A 20,289-nucleotide genomic window follows, 5' to 3' on the forward strand; every position below is an offset into this window, starting at 1 on the left:
CACACTGACTAGGCTTGGCCTAAATAGCCAAGTGGTTATGGTACTGGGTTTGTAACCCCAAGATCAAGAATTCAAATCTCACAATGGCAAACTATGAAACAATGTAACTTCATCTGAATAGGAACAGATGGAAAACGTGTTTGTACTCGACAGAGTTACAGCTTCCTGACTGTGCTCAGCTGCAGCTCGTTCCTGCCTGAGTGGGAGCTGTTGTGGTTGGTGCAGGCTGCGGCTGTCCCTGCTGCTGTGGGATTTGCTTCTAGCTCTCGACTAGAGCAAGACGACTGCTGCCAATAAGGCTGCTGCTGCTATTACATCCTACAGTGTGGGGCCTTGTAAGGTCTAGCAAGGCCTGAAGAGCCTGGGAGTGGGAGTTCGAGGAGAGCTGAGGGGAGAGGATTCCACCAAAGCCAGAGGGGGAGGACTGCTCTTGTGCCGGAGGTGGGCGCCTGGGGGAAAGTAAAGACTCTGGTTCGACTGCTTGGTTATCTGTAGAGGGAGTAAGGAAGATCTAAGGAGGGGAGGGTTGTGAGAGATTCGACTTTCAGGGGAAGAGAAACCCGTACCCAACTCAGCCCTCCCTTGCCTGGGTTAGCTAGTGCTGTCCAGAGATAGCTCTGTCCGAGGACTTTCACCATCTGATCTTGAACTGTGCCTGGGCAGTGCTAGCTGCCCAGCGAAGGCTTCTCCCCCGCAGCAGATTGGAATATACCACCACCAACCCACCCACCTCACCTCCCCCCGATCTCCGGAAACATCGAGGCGTTTGCCCACCTGTCCTCTCTCCCTATCCCTTACTCACACTCTCCTTTGCTGCGGACTTTTCTGTTTTACCTGTATCGGGGTGGGTGTAGCACTTACCAATGGCAGCAACATCTTTGCTGGTGGCGGGGCCCGCCTGGGCCACCTATGCAGGGGTGGTGGCCTCTTTGGCCCCTGCGGCCCTGTCACCAGTTAAATTGCTGACCCGTCAGCTTGGGGTGAAGTGCTACACCCACCCCACAATGACTATCGAGGCTGTGTGAAGGCTGTGACTGGGGTTGTCGGCCCCTCGGCCATAGTCTCGGCCTCAAAAATGTACGGAAAGGCCGTGTCCTTTCCAAAGGCCGAACGGGCAGTGCACCTCACCCTTGAAAAGGGGCTCATGGTGGACGGGACACTCCTGCAGTGGACCCTCTGGAGGCCATCACCCAGGGTCTCAAATTATCTAACGTCCCACCGTTTGTCCCTTATGAGTTCCTCCCCGATCTTTGTCATCTGGGGGAGGTGAGGTCAGGGGTAGCGCCGATCTCACTCGGCCTGAAAGACATGAGCCTCCATTACGTGTACTCTTTTTGGTGCTAGGTTTTTGTTCAGGTTTTTGATATTACCCTTGAAGGGGCCGCCTACTGCGTTTTTTGGTCAGTACATGGCGTGCAGTGCCCTGCCTGCAAGGGGGGTGGGTCACGTGAGGAAGGACTGCTCCGCCTCCAAGGCCACCAGCACCATCCAGGCGCCCGCAGCTGGCACCACTACTCCTCTCCACACCCCCCCCCCACCAGTGCTCCATCTCCCTCCCTGCAAGCGGAGGTGCTACCATCAGCCACTGCCACCTCGGCTGCCTGGGGGGGGGAGCCCACGCTGTAAGAAGGCGCGGAGAAAGACCCACCACCTGAAGGAGGCCCCCCAAACACTCCGGAACCCCAAACCCAGCCTGATCCCCAGACATCTGAAAGCACCGGCTCGGGAGTAAAAACATCATCAGGCCCTGGCGACGTGTCTGCGCGTGCTCCTGGGCCCAAGTGAGCTTCAGCACCACATGCTGGGCTCAGCGTCGTCTATGTGCAAGCTCCCGGGTCTGGTGGTGATGGGGCGTGCGACCCTGTGCCAGTGGTCTTAATGAAGAGGGTGGAACTGCCCAAACTCCAGAGGGCAGAGCGTCCCGGGGTGGCTGGATGAGGCGGCGGGGACCTCGCTGATGGAGGTCTTCCCAGCCCCCAGCCTTCCCCGGAAGAGATGCCATCCCTCGGAGGGGGAGGACCTCGCAACTTGTGAGGTCAGATGTGTCCCCTCCCCCAATGAAAAAGGTGGTGGCATTTCCGTCCCGTAAATCCTCTCTCTGCCCTCTGGGGGGGAGCCCAAAACCCGACCCCTTGCTGCAGTCCTATGAGCAGAGCCCCTCGGGGGGTGGTGAGGGTATTGCCCTTGCGGTGTTGCCCCATCCCGACCCACCTTGTACCCCCGAAATGACATCTGGCCCACCAGGGGACTGCAGCAGTCCCTTCATGGCCCCGATTGCTGGGTCATCGGGTGGCGGTGGCGTGGACGGCCTCCTGGTTCCCTCCCAACCTTCAGCGCCTGGCGCCTCCATGCTAGGTCCAGAGCTTTTTCCGGACTCATTGTAATACATCTGCATATTATTATAAGGCCAGAGAGGTCCCTTCTGCCCTTGATCCTGTGGGTGGGTGGTCTATATGAGTCACCTAGCCTCCAGTTCTGGCAGGGTGGCTATTTTGTTGGCCCCACGTTTTCAGCCAGAGATCTTGGGGGTCAAAGAGCTGGTGCCAGGCCGGTTACTGCACCTTACTGTGCGCCTAGGGGGCGTGGCGCTTCATTTTGTGAATGTCTATGCTCCCTTGGGCGCACAGCAGCAAGCGAGCTTCTTTGACGAAGTGTCCACTCATCTCGGCTCCACCGACGTGGGTGAGGGCATCGTCATCGGGGGGGGGGGGGATTTCAACTGTATCCTCGAGGCCCGGGACCATCTCGGTGCCCAACGCTGCTCGCTAGATGTGAGTAATTTGCGGGACCTGGTCGGGTCCTTTAACCTGGTAGACATCTGGTGACATAACCATCCTGGCTCCAGCATTTTCACTTTTGTGTCACCTGGATTTGGAGTGCCCAAACTCAACGCATCCAGACTCGACCTCCTTTACGTTTCCAAGATGTTCGTGTTCTGCGTTCTGTCGGCTTCTATGCAGCAGATGCTTTGCATGGACCACCATCTGGTGTGGGCAGAGCTTGCTCCGTTCTGCGCTCAGACGAGGTCCATGTACTGGTACTTTAACAACCTGCTACTGGAGGACGAGCAGTTCTTAGACCAATTCCGTAGTTTCTGGGCCGGCTGGAGAAGGAAGCGGGGAGGCTTCCCCTCCTTGAAGCTATGTTGGGGCGTGGGTAAGACCCACATCCATGTCTTTTGTCAGGAGTACGCGAGGGGTTCGGCAAAGAGGCAGATATCCAGGGTTGGGGAGTTGGAGAAGGAGGTGCTCGAGCTGGAGACACGTCTCCATCAGCCCGATGCGGACCCAGCCCTGAGTACGATGAGAAGAAAGGCGCGCTGCGGGACCTGCAACTTGTCGGGTCCTGCTGCGTGTACGTGAGATTGTGGATCTGGTTCCTCTGGGACCTGGACCACGGCTCCCCCTTCTTCTCGCTAGAAAAAAGGCACGGGGTCCGTCAGCAGCTCCTTATGCTGCTAGCTGACGACGGATCCCTCGTCTCAGATCCGGAGGGCATCAGGGCCATTGTCAAATCCTACTACACTGCCCTGTTCTCTTCGGATCCGTCCAGTAAGGATGCTCACAGAGTTTTGTGGGAAGACCTGCCGCAGGTTGGCCCGGAGGGTGCCGGAAAGTTTGACTTCCCTATAAGTCTGGGGGAGCTGACCGGAACCTTCAACAGCCTCTCCAGGGGCAAATCCCTGGGGCTAGACAGGCTGACTGTGGAGTTCTTCAGGGCGTTCTAGGACGTCCTAGGGAATGACAGTGCCGGGGTCCTGGGGATCAGTATCGCGACTGGGGAGATGCCCCTCTTGTGGCACAGGGCCATGATTGCCCTGCTGCCTAAGAAGGGGAATCTCCGCCACCTTAAGAACTGGCACCCGGTCCTCAGCACGGATTACAAGGTCTTTGCCAGGGCCATGTCTTCTCGCCTTGGCACCGCGCTGGACCACATGATCCACCCTGACCAGTCCTACACGGTCCCAGGTCGTACCATCTTTGACAATATCCATCTGGTCCAGTACATCATCCACTTTTCCCAGAATACTGGTGTGTCAAGCGCCTTCCTGTCTCTTGACCAGGAGAAGTCGTTCGACAGGGTGGGTCACGAATCTTAATCCGGGACACCGCGAGCATCCAGGTATGGGACGCATTTTATCGCCCGAATCTGACTTCTGTACACTGCCGCAGACTGTCTAGTTAAGGTTGACGGGTCCCTGATGGTGCCCCTTCACTTTGGGAGTGCGTCAAGGCTGCCCCATGTCTGGCTAATTGTATTCTATCTGTGTGGAGCCTTTCCTGCGCTTCTTGTGGATGAGGTTGTTGGGATTGGTTCTGCAAAGGCCGGGTATCAGGGTGGTCCTCTCAGCTTATGCCAATGACTTGCTCCCTCATGTTTACAACCCAGCGGACCTGCAGAGGAAGCGCAAGTGCCAGGAGGTCTACTCTGCCACGTCCTCTGTCAGGATCAACTGGGGCAAGTGTTCTGGACTCCTGATCGGTCAGTGGCAGATGGATCCCCTACCCGAGGAGCTCAGGCCTTTCACCTGGAGCAGGACCAGCCTCCTCTATCTGGGGTTCCACCTCTGCATTGCTGAGGGATCTTGGCCGGCAAACTGGCAGGAGCTGGAGGCCAAAGTCACCACTCACCTGCGTCGCTGGACAGGACTGCTCTGAGTGCTGTTACCGGGGTCGAGTTCTGGTCATAAATCAGCTGATCGCCTCCATGTTGTGGTATCGGCTGGTCACTTTGACCCCTCCCCTGGACTTTGTCACAAAAATCCAGAGAATGCTCGTCGATTTCTTCTGGGACAAAAGGCTGCGCTGGGTCACTGCTGAGGGCCTGAGTCTCCTGCTTAGGGAGGGCAGTCAGGCACTGGTGTGCCAAGCACACAAGTGGTGAATTTCCGCCTTCAGGCCCTGCAGTCTTACCTTTACGTCAAGCCCCTTCCAAGATGGTGTGCCCTGGCGACGTATTTCTTCCATCAGTGCGCAGCCTGAATTATGACGCGCAGCTCCTATTTGTAGACCTGAGGGGCCTTTGTGCCTCCTTGCAGGCATTGCCCATCTTTTACCAGGACCTGATCAAAGTCTGGAATATGGTTACTTTGCAATGCAGCTATCGTGAGAGAGCCACTGCTCAGGAAGCCACCCTTTCAGTGGCTGGCGGAGAGGAGGGCTGTGGCTGCCGGGGTGACCAGGATCAGGGATGTGCTGGGTGGCAGAGGAGTGGGCTGGATGCTACCACAAGAGTTGGCGTATCCGTGGATGTCTGGCTCACGGCCAATGCCATTCAAGACTTTAGGATGGTCGTGCTTGGCCCCAATGTCATTCTGGGTCTCGAGGTGGTGCAGGTGCGCGGTGATCTTCCATCTGAGTGTACCCCTGTTCGGATGGAATTCCACATTGGCCCCAAGCCCCGAACTCTCCCTCAGGAGCCGGTGCCCCACAACTTGAGTTGCCTCGTGGGAATGCCCTCCGTGCCTTTTAGCACGGTGCAGAGAGTTTCCTGTATGGGCTGCTGCTGCACATCCTTCACTTCCTTGTCCTCGCTTGCCGCCTGGACACACCCTGGCATGCCTCATTGCCATCCGGCAGCAGAGGTCCCCAGTGGAGGGCCCTATACAGAGGTGTCCTCCTGCTTTTCATCGGGGACCTGGGGTGGAGGGTGGTGCACACAGCAGTCACATACAGCCGTAGGATATGTCGGTTCACGGACTCCCAAGATACCTGCGTCTTTTGCGGCCTTGTGGAATCTGTGGACCATGTATATATATCCCTTAGCAGCTATTTAAAAAAAACCTTTTACTGCTGTTTTGTTTGCACTTCAGTCCCGAGCTCCTGATCTACAGGCACCCATTGTGGAGGGGGCTGGGTGGGAGGAGGACCTCCTTGTGAACCTACTTCTGGACCTGGCCAAGTTGGCCATTAACAGGGTTCAGAGGCAGTGGACGATCAAGGGGGCTGTCCAACCCGATAGCCTGCTTCTCTTCTGCGACCAGGTGCCTCTGGAGAGGGGAGCACGCAGTGTCTGTTGAGGCCTCCCGTGTTCTGTGGGCACCACGGGGTTTATTGACCCTGTTAATCATATTTTGGTTTAATGTTTGCAAGTTTCCTTTAAATTTTGTCTTTGCAATTTCCATTTAAGGGGCTGCCTTTTACTTTGTCCCTAATTTTGTTAATTTACTTGGTTGACTCAAAAGAGTTACATCTTCTTAACCCTGCTCGCTACATCTTGGTGCTCCCTGGACATCCACAGCGAAGTTGGAGGCTGACTGCTATGCCCTTTGATGACCTTGGCAGGTGGCATCTGGAGGGCCCCAGCCTGCTTTTGGGGGCCTGCTGTGTGACAGTGGCACTCTCCTCGGCCTGTGGAGCTGGAGCTGCTAGGGTCACAGGAAGAGGGGTTCCGGATGGGCCAACCACTCCTGGAGTCGCCTGGGTGGATATGCAACTACTGATCCTCCTCCCTCTGGGTGCCAGAGGGCCCCTGGCTGACTTCTTGGGGAGGAAGGGTAAATGAAATGAGATCAAGCTACCCCACACCCCTCTTCCGAACACACTGTTGGAGGCCAACTATGGGGTCAGCAATGGAGTTCAACTCTCGCAGCAGTAGGAGTGATGTCCTAGACCAAGGCCTCCATGGCGTATGCCATCCTACCAGTGCTGACCTCGGTGCATTGTCATGCCACCACTATCACCTCAGCCTGAAGGCGACAGACTCTTCCATCGTGCCCTGCAATCTGAGGAGTGCAGCGGACATCCCTCCCTGATGTTCCCAAGTTTGCCTTTGCAGCTCCAGCAACTGTGACATGACCGAGTCCAGAGGCTCATCACCTGACTCAGACTCAGCAAATCTCTGGCCTCCAGCAGTCCTCCAAGTGCCAGGGACCTGGGAAATCCCTGTCGCTGCCTGCTGTTGATCAGACAGTGTGATGTGCTCACTAGATCATGATCCTGAGGCTATTCTAAAGCTAGGTCTCACGGAGTTATGTGTATCTGCGCTGGTGGAGGGTGTAGGTGCCTTTAGATTCCTCTTCAGAGGTTTCCTTGGGGCTTGTTTGGAGGCCCTGGGTCATGAACTCCATCAGCAGCTCCCCAGATGTGCCTGTGAAAGCGAGGATAATTAGTGCATGGCAGTGGCCTGTGAAACAGGACATATCGCCCACAGCATGGTTATCTGATGGATGTCGCACTGCTGGATCCTCGCTTGGTAGAGCACTGCTGACCTCACTGTCAGCACAAGAACGGTCCTGATCCTCACCAGCCAGCTGATGGCTCTGTTTTCCAAGTCCGTGAGGACCTTGGTTTTAGGCATTCCTCTACCAGTCTGTGACCTCTCCCTGTTGTTGTGTGCCAGCTTGCCCTGCATGGATAGAGATGGAGAGAGTCTAAGCAGGACACCTGCCAGGCAAGATGATAATTATGCCTGGCATGTGTGGATGGTGAGTGGTCCCACGGATGGAATGAGGACAATGAAGGTATGTGTGAGAGAGTGAATGGTGATGTCCCTTGCACTGGTAGTGAGTGAGGGCCCTGTAGATTTGTGATGGGTTTGTGAATGTTGGAGTTGAGAGTGATGAGAAGAGTAACTTATCCTGGCAGAACAGAGGAGAACATTCATCCTTTTTTAGCACAGTGTGGCTGTCCTCTTTTGTAGGACTTTGGCACTGACCACCGCCTTCCATGCTGGATTAGTGATGTGGCTGCCCATCCTGCAGCCACAATGGGGGTAGAGGACATCATGGCGGGTCTCCATTATGTCCAAAAGGTGCTCGCGGGATACGTCATTAAACCAGACACTGCAGTCATTTTGCCTTTCGGGGCCATCTCTTCTTTGCAGCAATCCTAGGCTGGAAACACTGAGAAGTGTGCATGCAGCCGCACTTTAAATATAGCACTTGGGGCGATGAGGCGGCGAGGTGAAGGCGTAGCAGTAAATGAGAGCCCACCTGTCATCGAAACAACGTGTTTCCTGGGAATGCATAATTAATGAGGTGGGATTGGACAATTCAGCGTGAAAAGTCGACATTGTGGCCGGCAGGTTAAAACATCCTTTTTCCCGCCGCTACCACACTTACTACAAATCTGGGACGATTTTGCCATTGGGTGTGCAGGGAACAATTTCCAAACTTGCAAGTGACAAACTTGGAAGTATTGTGCATTGTGAGGACGATAGTGATAGACTTCAAGGGAATATAGACAAGCTAGTAGAATGCATGGATATGTGGCAGATGAAAGTTAATGCTGATAAGTGTGAAATATACATTTTGGTAGGAAGAATTAGGAAACACGATACAAGATAAATGAAGGATACAATTCTAAAAGATGGACTGGAGAAGAGGGATCCATGGGAATATGTGCACAAATTGTTGACGATTAGAGGACAGGTTGAGAAAGTGGTTAAGAAGGCATTTGGGATCCTGGGCTTTATAAATAGAGGCATAGAGTACAAAGGGAAGAAGTTATGGTGAATTTTTATAAAACATAGGTTTTGCCAGAAGAATTTTGCCTAATTCCAGACACAACGCTTTAGGAAGGATGTGAATGCATCAGAGAAGGTGCAGAAGAGATTTACGAGAATGGCTCTTGCAGTTACATGGATAGATTAGCAAAGCTGGGGTTGTTCTGCTTAGAGCAGAGAAGATTTATTGGATGTGCTCAAAATCATAAGGCGTCTGGAGAGAATAGATCAGGAGGACCTGTTCCTATTGGTGGAAGGGTCGAGAACCAGAGGATGCTGATTTAAGGTGAATGACAAAAGAACAGTCTTTTTTATGCAGAGAGTGCTTAGGATCTGGAACATACTGCCTGAGAGTGTGGTGGTGTTGGCAGATTCAACCTTGATTCACAGAAGGGAATCAGATAATTATCAGAGGAGAAAAAAATGCTTGGCTACAGGGAAAAGATAGGGAAATGGACTAGCTGAGTTGTTCTTCCAGAGAGCCTGAAAAGGCTTGACAAGCCAAATGGCTGGCTCCTTTGCTGTAACCATTCTATGATTGAGGTAAACAAGAGCTTTCACCTTCAGAAATTATGAATAACTCTTGCTATTTATTGAAAATCAATATAAAGAGATTAGAAAAATGGATACATTTAGATGTAGTTAAAAAGATATCAAATCATATATAGTGAGACTGTAAATTACCCTAGTATTACATTGATTTTATCGGAGATGACAAGGATCATGTTACCGTAATATATAATATTGATAATGTTGGCTTTTGAAAAGGGCTCTTTAAATAAAAGTAGTATTTATAACTCCAATTCTACCTGCCCTCTTTCTTGCCTTTTTCTGCCATCTTTGCTATTCACTCTACCAAGAATATCAGCTGCTTTAGCTTTTATTTTACCTTATTTCTTTGTTTTATTATTTTGAAATGAAATCTTACCCATTTTTCTGTCACCTACCACCTTGCTACCCATTCTGGAGAAAGAATCCATGTAAGTAAAATCTGGTCCCTGATTAGTTGTAAACTGCTTTCAAAAGCCAGTTTGCTAACCAGTTAGGAGACTGAACATTGAAATTTAATCTGGTTACATTATTGGAGTGACCAGGCAACATTGTGATTTTTGTTTTTTGGTGGGGAATGGGTGAATAAATATAGGCCCAAAATACCCAAGACAATGGAGCAATCCAAGAAAATGAACATTCTGAAATGGTTTCTCAGTGGCAGATTCAACAGTTAAATATTATTTTAAGATTATTCAGTGCATTAACATTTTTGCATCGAAGTGTATTGTTTACACACAGTTTGATTAAAAATGAATCAGAATACTTTAATCAGCATGATTCCTTGGTGGTTACGTTTAGCGAATTTGTAAATGTGTTTATAGGGTTTTTTCTGCTCACAGTTTCTCAAAGGACATGTTTGTCATTTTGCTGGAATTGTGTTACAGAGAAGTCTTCACAGATTGATTTAAAATGTCACTCTGCGTAGCTATCAGATATGTAGGTAAATCTGATGCTGTATTCTTTTTGTAACGTATGACATAATTATGCAGCTCAAGCCAGCCGCTGTGTTGAAGATTATCGAGCTACTGGCAAAAAGACAGCTTAAGATCTTGCTGGTTAGGCTATATAACGCTTAAATATAATCTAAACAACAGCTGTACTTTCCACTAACTTTGATTATTATGTTCAAGTAAAAACACTGATCAAACTGATTGTTTCCCCTGTTTTTTTCTCCCCCCCCCAGGAACAATATCGATTCTGTTATGATGTTGCTTTGGAATATCTTGAATCTTCATAGTAACTACATTTACATCTTTGAAAAGTTGTGCTAATTTTTGAAAGAAAATTATCACTAAGCCTGTGCATGAAGAGTCTACATTTAAATGAGGGAATTGGTTTTAACTATCTTAACTATTCTGTTTCTATTATAAAACAATGTATATGTATGTATCCAAACTATTAACCAGAGAGCATCCAATGCCATCATAATGATGTGATCTGGGTGTGGATGTCATTGCTCAGTGAGAGGTTAAAAACATGTCAGTGTTAGTCAACAAAAGTTTTGGATTTTTTTAAATACAACCAACCAGTTGGTCTGCATGCACAAATTTGTACAGAGTGATGCTACACCTTATTTTGAACCAAGCTTATTGGAAAGCAGAAATGTGTGCAGCGGTGTAAAATAGCCTTTGCATGCTGCCACAGTAAATGTGCTAATATTTGGACTGGCTTATTAAAGTTTAATGTGTAATCTGCTGGATCACAACGGATAATTTGTAGCGCAACTTTTATTATAAGCCAAAGATGAGTGTAAATATGTCTATATGAAGAAAGCACATTGTATTTATTGTTTGCTTGTAATTCTGTTGACAGCTGAACAATCTTTTTTTTCAGAATTATTTTTGCCAGAGCTTTTAAGTTCAAATGTTTTTAAGTAGTTTACTTTTGTATGTAGTGGTCAGTGTAGGTCACTGACTTTTTTAATTAATGCTTAGTAATGTTTACAGTATGTAAATTAGTTAATTACACCCATTCAATAATAGAACATTGATTTTGTGGGAAGTATATAAATTGGGACCAATTGCAGGGTTTTTTTGTTCTAGGTGGTACATTCTAAAGTTTTCTTCCACAAGCGTTATTAAATTAGTTTAAATAAAGCTAAGTGTGACTTATTGTCAACTGTACCTAGTTTAAATGCCTATAGTGATGATTCATTACTGCTGATAACTGAAGCAGTATTAGAGGTAACTTACTACAAGAGGTTTAAGGTAAAAATGTGTATTGAGTTTGTCTAAAGGTAATCTAGCAGGGAAATCAACATAAGAATCTTTCTGTTTAGGATGAATGGTGTAATAAATTAGTCATTTGTGATGTATTTTCTGTGTCACTTAAATGTTGTTTTAAAAAATCAAGATGACTTTGGGTATAGCAGAACAAGTGATTGAATAAAGACATCAAGTGATCTGATGTGTTGAAGAATGCTTATGAACATTTTCTAGTGACCTTCAAGTTCCCGCCCTTCCTGTTGGAACCTGCTCCACCACACATCTTGCTCTCTAGTTGGCAGGACAGGATAGAGACTTCATCCTCTCTCTTACTGACTGCTGAGAAATACATAGAAATGTCAGGGTTGCTAGATTCTAATTAGTTTTACTATGATGGATAAAACTAACACCTTTTATAAACTGCAGCTTTCCCCAACTTAGTAACCTTTGCTTAGTTTAAAAGTTTTCATATTAAGATCCTCACCAAGCTTTATCAATAGTGAACAATATACGATCAGTGGGAAATTACGAGCTTGTTTTTTCTTGTGACTGGCATTGCGGATTATGCTGAGGTCAATGGAATTGGGAGAAATGCATAATGGGCAGCTCAATCAATATCGCTGGTTTTACAAAGACCTCCACTTGCAAGTTCCCTTCCAGCCATCACCATCCTGATCTGGAACTATATCATCATTCCTTCACGATCGCTGGGTCAAAAACCTTCCTATCGGCACTGTGGGTGTACCTACACTGGATGGACTGCAGACGTTCAAGAAGGCATCTCACCACCACATTCTTGAGGCAGTTAGGGATGGGCAACAGATGCTGGCCTTGCTGGTAATGCTCTGATCCCATGAAATAATTTTTTTTTGAATCATCCAAAGTCAAAAGTTACCCCCCACCAAAAAAGTTTTGAATTAAAGGAGACCCCATGACAGGGCAGAAACTGTTTGAAAGCGGCATATAGCACTGATTCATGGCAATATGGTCCTTGATCTGCACTTCTGTTGCAATCAGAATATTTCTAAACCCTATTCACACAGAGGCTGGGGGAACCAATGAAATTATCCATAAGATTTTTTATTGATCTAGTACATATTATAATGCTTGTAGCACAAAATCTCAAGATCTTATGGGACAATTTAAAGTGCCAAAAATTGGCAAACTTTTAAACAGCTGTGTGAGTTGCAATTCACACCATTCTTCATAAAGTGGACAAAGCAACCCTGAGGGGAAACAGTGCCCAAAACCAACAAGGTGTAAAAGCGGGGAATCAACAGGAGATAGAGCATTGTGAGAACAAATGAACAAAAAAAATCAAGGAGTGATATCACAGGGCAGCAGGTAAGTGATTAGTTGATTGGAGAGGCTGGATATTATGAGCATGGACCAAAAGTAGTGAGAGTGCAGCACAATGTTAAGTGAACACGAGAGTCAAGAGAGACGTAAAATGTCATCAGCTCAAGGAAAGGTGCTAAATGGTGAGTAGCAGGTGAGTTTTTTTGTTATTATGTAAATCTATAGTTTATTTCTGTTACGATTAGTCTAATAAATAGAGGCGTGGCAGGGATCCTCGATCCCATGGAATGCACATCAACTCCAAGACATTTCGCATGTCCTGGACACCCATGTACAGCAAATGTCATCAGATTAAACTAAAATTCTAAAGGAGGTACAAGAACAGATTTGCAAAAGCGGGTGCGGGATTTGTATATGTGCACAAATCATTGAAGATGGCAGGTCTGGTTGTGAAAGTGGTTACAAGGGATCCTGGGCTTTATAGATAGAGGATTGAAGTTGGAAAGCAAGGAAATTATGATGAATGTCATGAAACTCTTGTTTAATCTCAGTTGGAATATTGTGTTCAATTCTGGTCACCTTACTTTAAGAATGATATGAAAACCTTAGAGAATGTTCCTGGGGATGAGGGACCTTCAACTATGAGGATAGATTGGAGAAGCTAGAGTTGTTCTCCTTAGAGAAAAGAAGGTTGAGGAGATTTGATAGAAATGTTCAAATAATGAGGGGTTTGGACAGAGTAGATAGGGTGAAACTATTCCTACAAAGAGTCAAAAAACAGAGGATACTGATTTAAAGAGATTAACAAACAAACCAGAGGCGACATGAGGGAAAATATTTTTACACAGTGAGTGATTCAGATCTGGCATGAGAGTGTGATGAGGGCAGATACAATTGGGACTGTCAAAAGGGGATTGGATTAGCACTTGAAGAGAAAAAATGTGCAGGGCTCCAGGAAAGCGCGGGGGAGTGGGATTGGCTGAGTTGCTCTTGCCTGAACTTGATGGGCCAACTAGTCGCCACCTGTGCTGTAACCATTCTGTGATTCTATGACTGCTTGCCTGAAGGCCGAGTGATTGGCAACAATGCAGATTTGTGTGCCAGGTCTATGGAAAAGTTTGGTGGCACCATGGCAAGTTCAGTGGATAAAGATCCCGTGCTATGCCTTCATTTTTGAAGTGTCCCTGAAAGTATATCGTACTGTGATTGGGGGGTAGGGAGTCCAGGAAGCACTCGATATTATTCAAGCATTGACATATTTTAATAGAATTGTTGTATCTGCCTTCAGATGTGCTTTGGGAAGAAGGACGTCCACACACATCTGCCAAAGTGAAATATATTCACGTCTATCGGGAAATGTGTTTGTATAGTTTATTACACATAGGCACAGAGCATTTCCCATGCAGTTGGCAGATCTATGAGCACTCAATAGGTCTTTTTCTTCAAAAACTCAGCAGGTCTGGCAGCATCGGCGGAGAAGAAAAGAGTTGACGTTTCGAGTCCTCATGACCCTTCGACAGAACTGGTCACGAGGACTCGAAACGTCAACTCTTTTCTTCTCCGCCGATGCTGCCAGACCTGCTGAGTTTTTCCAGCTAATTCTGTTTTTGTTTTGGATTTCCAGCATCCGCAGTTTTTTGTTTTTATCTTTTTCTTCAAATCTGATCAGGTAGGATGATTCCAATTGGAAGCCCATTGGTGTAACTGAGAGCTGTCTGAGGAAAAATAGAACTCCAGGGGCAGGATTTTACCGTCAATGAACAGGGGCGGGGCCCACATGCCGACGCCTAAAATGACGCGGGATGACGTCAGACGGAACACTCGACGTCACCCGCCCGTCAACCTGTCAATGGCCAATTAAGGCCATTGACAGATCAATTAAAGTAAATAGTGGACCAGCCCGTCCAACCTTAAGGTTGGTAGGCAGGCCAGGAACCCCAACGGCAACTAGAAAAAACATGAAGCCTCATCCACAGGCGGGATGAGGTTTCATGTAGGGTTTTAAAAATTTTAATAAAGTTGTTATGGAAATTATGAACGTCCCAACTCATGTGACATTGTCACATGAGGGAATATGTAAGGGGATTTTTTTTCTATTTTTAATATTGTTGACAGTAGAGGCGATCCCCCTGAAGCAGCACTTAGCCTCAGGGATATGACTGGGCTCTTTCGTGGTATACCCACCCCGCCCACACAAGGAGCGCATAGCGCTTCCCTGCGGACTTCACACTGGGCGGGCCTTAATTGGCCCGCCCGCGTAAATTGCGCTGCGCCTGCACGCGCCCACCCATCAACTTCCCCCCCACCAACCCCTGACGGGGAGAAAATCCAGCCCCAGATTTTCATTACCGAAAATCTAATCGGCAGTAAAAAAAAAGTGTGAAACGGTTGTAGAATGGCTGTAACATATTCATGTTTTTGTGTTGTTATCAGTGCCTTCAATGTACTTAACAATTACCAAGATTGCTGGATACCCCTTTCACATGGCAGGAAATGACATGCAAAATCTTTAAGTTACTCGACAAATGAAGTTACTCCTATTATAAAAGCAAAAAACTGCAGATGCTGAAAATCCAAAACAAAAACAAAAATACCTGGAAAAACTCAGCAGGTCTGTCAGCATCTGTGGAGAGGAACACAGTTAACGTTTCGAGTCCATATGACTCATCGCATCTATTCTGATGATGCCACTTTCCAAAACAGTCCCTCTGACATGTCTTCCTTCTTCCTTAACCGAGGTTTTCCACCCACGGTGGTCCGTGTCCGGCCCATCTACCGCGCATCCGCCCTCACATATTCCTCTCCCTCCCAGAACCATGATAGGGTCCCCCTTGTCCTCACTTATCACCCCACCAGCCTCCGCATTCAAAGGATCATCCTCCGCCATTTCCACCAACTCCAGCATGATGCCACCACCAAATACATCTTCCCTTCACCCCCATGGCAGCATTCCGCAGGAATTGTTCCCTCCGGGACACCCTGGTCCACTCCTCCATCACCCCCTACACCTCAACTCCCTTCCCATGCAACCGCAGAAGGTGCAACACCTGCCCCTTTACTTCCCCTCTCCTCACCATCCAAGGACCCAAACCCTCCTTCAAGGGAAGCAGCATTTCACTTGCACTTCCCTCAATTTAGTCCACTATATTCGCTGCTCCCAATGCGGTTCCCTCTACACTGGAGACACTAAACGCAGACTGGGTGACCACTTTGTGGAACACCTTTGGTCTGTCTGCAAGCATGACCCAGACCTCCCTGTCGCTTGCCATTTCAACACACCACCCTGCTCTCATGCCCACATGTCCGTCCTTGGCCTGCTGCATTGTTCCAGTGAAGCTCAATGCAAACTGGAGGAACAGCACCTCAGCTTCCAAACTGAATATTGAGTTCAACAATTTTAGATCATGAACTCTCTCCTCCATCCCCAACCCCTTTCTGATCCCCCTTTTTTCTAATAATTTATATAGATTTTTCTTTTCCCACCTATTTCCATTATTTTTAAATGTATTTCCATCCATTGTATTATGTTTGCCTTTTAGCCTATTTCAATCCCTTCCCCCCACACCACCCCCACTAGGGCTATCTGTACCTTTATTATCACATTCCTTAGATAATATCACCAGCTTCAACACCTCTTTGTCCTTTTGTCTATGATATCTTTTGGTTATCTCCACTTATCACTGGCCCTCTATCCAGCTCTACATGTCCCACCCCCCTAAAACCAGCTTATATTCACCTCTTTTCTATTTTTCCTTAGTTCTGTTAAAGAGTCATACGGACTTGAAACGTTAACTGTGTTGCGCTCCGCAGATGCTGTCAGACCTGCTGAGTTTTTCCAAGTATTTTTGTTTTTGTTTTACTCCTATTATATGTGGATACTTCCTCAGCCACCAGTCCTGAACAGTAGAATTGGCATTAGGGTAAACATTAGGCCTCCTCCAGAAGTCCCCGGCATCACAGATGCCAGTCTTCAGCCAATTTGATTCACTCCACGTGATATCAAGAAATGGTTGAAGACATTGGATACTGCAAAGATTATGGGCCCTGACAACATTCCGGCATCGGTACTGAAGACTCGTGCTCCAGAACTTGCCGTGCCCCGCGCCAAGCTGTTCCAGTAGAGCTATAACACTGGCATCTACCCGGCAATGTGGAAAATTGCCCAGGTATGTCCTGTACACAAAGAGCAGGACAAATCCAACCCGGCCAGTTGCCGCCCCATTAGTCTATTCTCCATCATCAGTAAAGTGATGGGAGGGGTCATCAACAATGTTATTAAGCGGCACCCGTTTAGCAATAACCTGCTCACTGACGTTCAGTTTGGGTTCTGCCATGGCCACTCTGCTCCTGATCTCATTACAGCCTTGGTTCAAACATGGTCAAAAGATCTGAACTCCCGAGGTGAGGTGTGAGTGACTGCCCTGGACATCAAGGCAGCATTTGACCGAGTATGGCATCAAGGAGCCCTAGCAAAACTGGAGTCAATGGGAAATGGGGAAAACTCTCCACTGGATGGAGTCATACCTGGCACAAAAGAAGATGGCTGTGGTTGTTGGAGGTCAGTCATCTCAGCTCCAGGACATTACTGCAGGAGTTCCTCAGGGTAGTGTCTTAGGCCCAACCATCTTCAGCTACTTAATCAATGACCTCTCTTCCATCATAACGTCAGAAGTGGAGATGTTCACTGATGATTGTACAATGTTCACCATTCATGACTTCTCAGATACTGAGGCAGTCCATGTCCAAATGCAGCAAGACCTGGACAATATTCAGACTTGGGCTGACAAGTGACAAGTAACATTTGCACCACACAAGTGTCAGGCAATGACCCTCTCCAACAAGAGAAAATCCAACCATTGCCCCTTGATGTTCAATGGCATTACCATCACTGAATCCCACACTATTAACATCCTGGGGGTTAGCATTGACCAGAAGCTAGCCATATAAATACTATGGCTACAAGAGCAGGTCAGAGGCTATGAATCATGCAACAAGTAACTGGCCTCCTGACTCCCCAAAGCCTGTCCGCCATCTACAAGGCACAAGTCAGGAGTGTGATGGAATACTCCCCACTTGCCTGGATGAGTGCAGCTCCCACAACATTCAAGAAGCTGGACACCATCCAGGACAAAGCAGTCCACTTGATTAGCACCACATCCACAAACAATCACTCCCTCCACCATTGACACACAGTAGCAGCAGTATGTACCATCTACAAGAAGCATGCAGGAATTCACCAAGGCTCCTTAGACAGCACCTTCCTAACCCACGATCACTACCATCTAGAAGGACAAGGGCAGCAGATAGATGGGAACATCACCACCTGGAATTTCCCCTCCAAGTTACTCATCATCCTGACTTGGAAATATATCGCCGTTCCTTTACTGTCACTGGGTCAAAATCCTGGAACTCTTTTCCTAACAGCACTTTAGTGTACCTACACCACATGGACTGTAGCAGTTCAAGAAGGTAGCTCACCACCATCTTCTCAAGGGCAACTAGGGATGGGCAATAAATGCTGGCCCAGCCAGCGACGCCCACATCCTGTGAATGAATAAAAATAAATGGGCAGTTTCTGCTGGTGTGGAATTTCCAGCCTCCAGTTTTATAATGCAACAACAAGGAATCAATAATAGTGCATCTGTGTTTTAAATAAAATATGTGGGAATTAGATTAAATTGTATCAATTGAAGAAATCGGGTGCAAAGTGATCAATGTCGCTCTGTGCTACACTTTTATGATATATCTGTTTCAACACTTATGGTTTTAATTGAATGTGTGACCATTAATTAAGCCAATCCTATTCTGCCCAGGATAACCCTATTAACATTGGAATCTAATTTTAGGGGTCTATTATTTAGATCTCTAACATAAATCAAAGCCATTTATGTTTAGTACTGCCAGTTCTCTCAATCTTTAATTGAAAGAGTAAGCAGCAGTCTTTGCTAATGTTTCCCCCACAACCACCACCACCGTCACCCGAGTGCCCACTGAAAGTAACCACTCTTGCTTATAAATATTGGAGTCTCTTCAACCACTTAATAAAGAGGTCCAGTGTTCATATCATTATAATTATTATCCAAAAAGTGATTCATTTTAATGTTGTTTCTATACTAAGTCGGAAACCATAATATATGATCAAAGCTTTCTATATAAACTCCAGGAAAGAACATTAAAAGTACAAATCTTGTATCAACTGCAATAAGCATTGCATTAAAATCAATAGTCTCATTAACAGCCTGCAGCCAAGGGAATGCACTTTGAAGGCAAACACTTGTAGCAACATGCTTTTTCCCCACTGGTGAGCCAATTAAAACAGAGATTATTCCTCCATGCCTGGTTCTAGAGCTTGTTTTTACACAACAAATTGTTTTGTTCTGTTCTGGAAAGCACTGTCTGAAAGATTGATGGAAAAAGATGCAATAAGAACTTTCAAATGAGAATTGGATATATATGTGCTAAGCAGGCATTTTTCAGATCTGTGGGAAAGAGCAGGGAAGTGGGAATAATTGGATAGCTCTTTCAAAACTGGCAGTGGCACAATTGACTAAATGATCTCCTTCTATACTGTATGATTCTTAATTTCACCATCCACACCTATAGTAGCTGCTCTATGATTTCTATGACTCTGCAAACCTGAAGAAAGCTTGATGAGTCAGCTGTAGCCAATTTTTCAAAATTACTGCTAGTTCTCAAAGTTTCAGTTACTCATCCAAAAGCTTTTATTAATAATAGAAGTGAAAATTTATAAATCTGTGCTCTAGTACAGAATATTTTGCAGCGAGAGCACATGCAAGAAATCTTGGCCATGAAGCCAGTGCAGATTATCCATAATGGTTAGAATATCGAAGACACTGCTAGATTCTGTCTAAATTCCTGGCATGTGCCCCCTGTGCATGAAGCTCCACCACAAGGGTGTGACTTGTGTACAAGACAATAAAATGATGAATATAAGTTTAATGCTTTAGATTTAACTTCATATAGTTGAACCTCCTTAATAGAATATGATCAGAAAAGCAACATAATTTCCTGTTGTTCAGCTAGATGTCTTTTTCAGCATTATTTCAGCAGACTTGGAAAAATTAACATTGAATAGAAAAGTACATTACTACGTAATTCTTTTGTTCATATTTAACAGGAAATTCCCTCCAGATGTAAAAAAGTCTCATCTGAAGAAGTATTTCAGGTTTCATACTACTTTGAGATTAACAAACGCAGGGTTTCATAGCTCTGCCTTTTGACTTGTCAGAATATATAGAAGTTGCATCATTCAGGAAACTCATAATATTACAGACATATGACATTTATTTTCCTCTGGTTGTTTAAAACATATTTGTGATATAAAATCCCTGAGGGATACCAGTGGTTTCATGCCAATTACATGAATATATCTCTCATTTTGTAATTGGCTTGGAATAACAAGGTGTATTACAATTAAATAATAAATCATACAGAATTCCATTTAATAGAACATATTTAATGTCTGAACATTAAAGCCTTTGCAGTGGAGAATTCCCTATGGCTACATATAATAGCACTATAGCTGTTTGTTATGCCTTATAACATGCAATTGAGTCCTTGGGAGTTTCTCAATATTATTCCCTTATTCCATCAGACATTTTTAATATTATTTTAATATTATTTCCTTCCCATACACTGAGATGCAACCTCCAGAAAAAAGACATTAAACTGCATTAAGTTGTAATCTGTATTATAACTGTAATTTTCCCACAATCACCAATATCACTTTCAAAATTGATGCAGGAGATTTTAAAAGATATGAATTCTT

At 46.4% G+C, this 20,289-nt stretch overlaps 1 protein-coding gene across 6 annotated transcripts in view; it reads left to right on the top strand.

Annotated features, from left to right (window-relative positions):
- Positions 1 to 11,398, top strand: part of ptprk (protein tyrosine phosphatase receptor type K) — a 673,497-nt gene extending 662,099 nt beyond the window's left edge. For all 6 annotated transcript variants that reach the window (XM_041187665.1, XM_041187666.1, XM_041187669.1 and 3 more), the window contains one exon: positions 10,181 to 11,398. In XM_041187665.1, coding sequence (XP_041043599.1) covers positions 10,181 to 10,234 — 54 coding nt within the window. In that variant the 3' untranslated portion in view covers positions 10,235 to 11,398. The remainder of the gene's footprint in view (positions 1 to 10,180) is intronic.
- The last annotated feature ends 8,891 nt before the right edge of the window (positions 11,399 to 20,289 follow it).

The sequence above is a fragment of the Carcharodon carcharias genome, chromosome 5 (genome assembly GCF_017639515.1).
Source record: "Carcharodon carcharias isolate sCarCar2 chromosome 5, sCarCar2.pri, whole genome shotgun sequence".
NCBI classification, from domain to species: Eukaryota; Metazoa; Chordata; class Chondrichthyes; order Lamniformes; family Lamnidae; genus Carcharodon; species Carcharodon carcharias.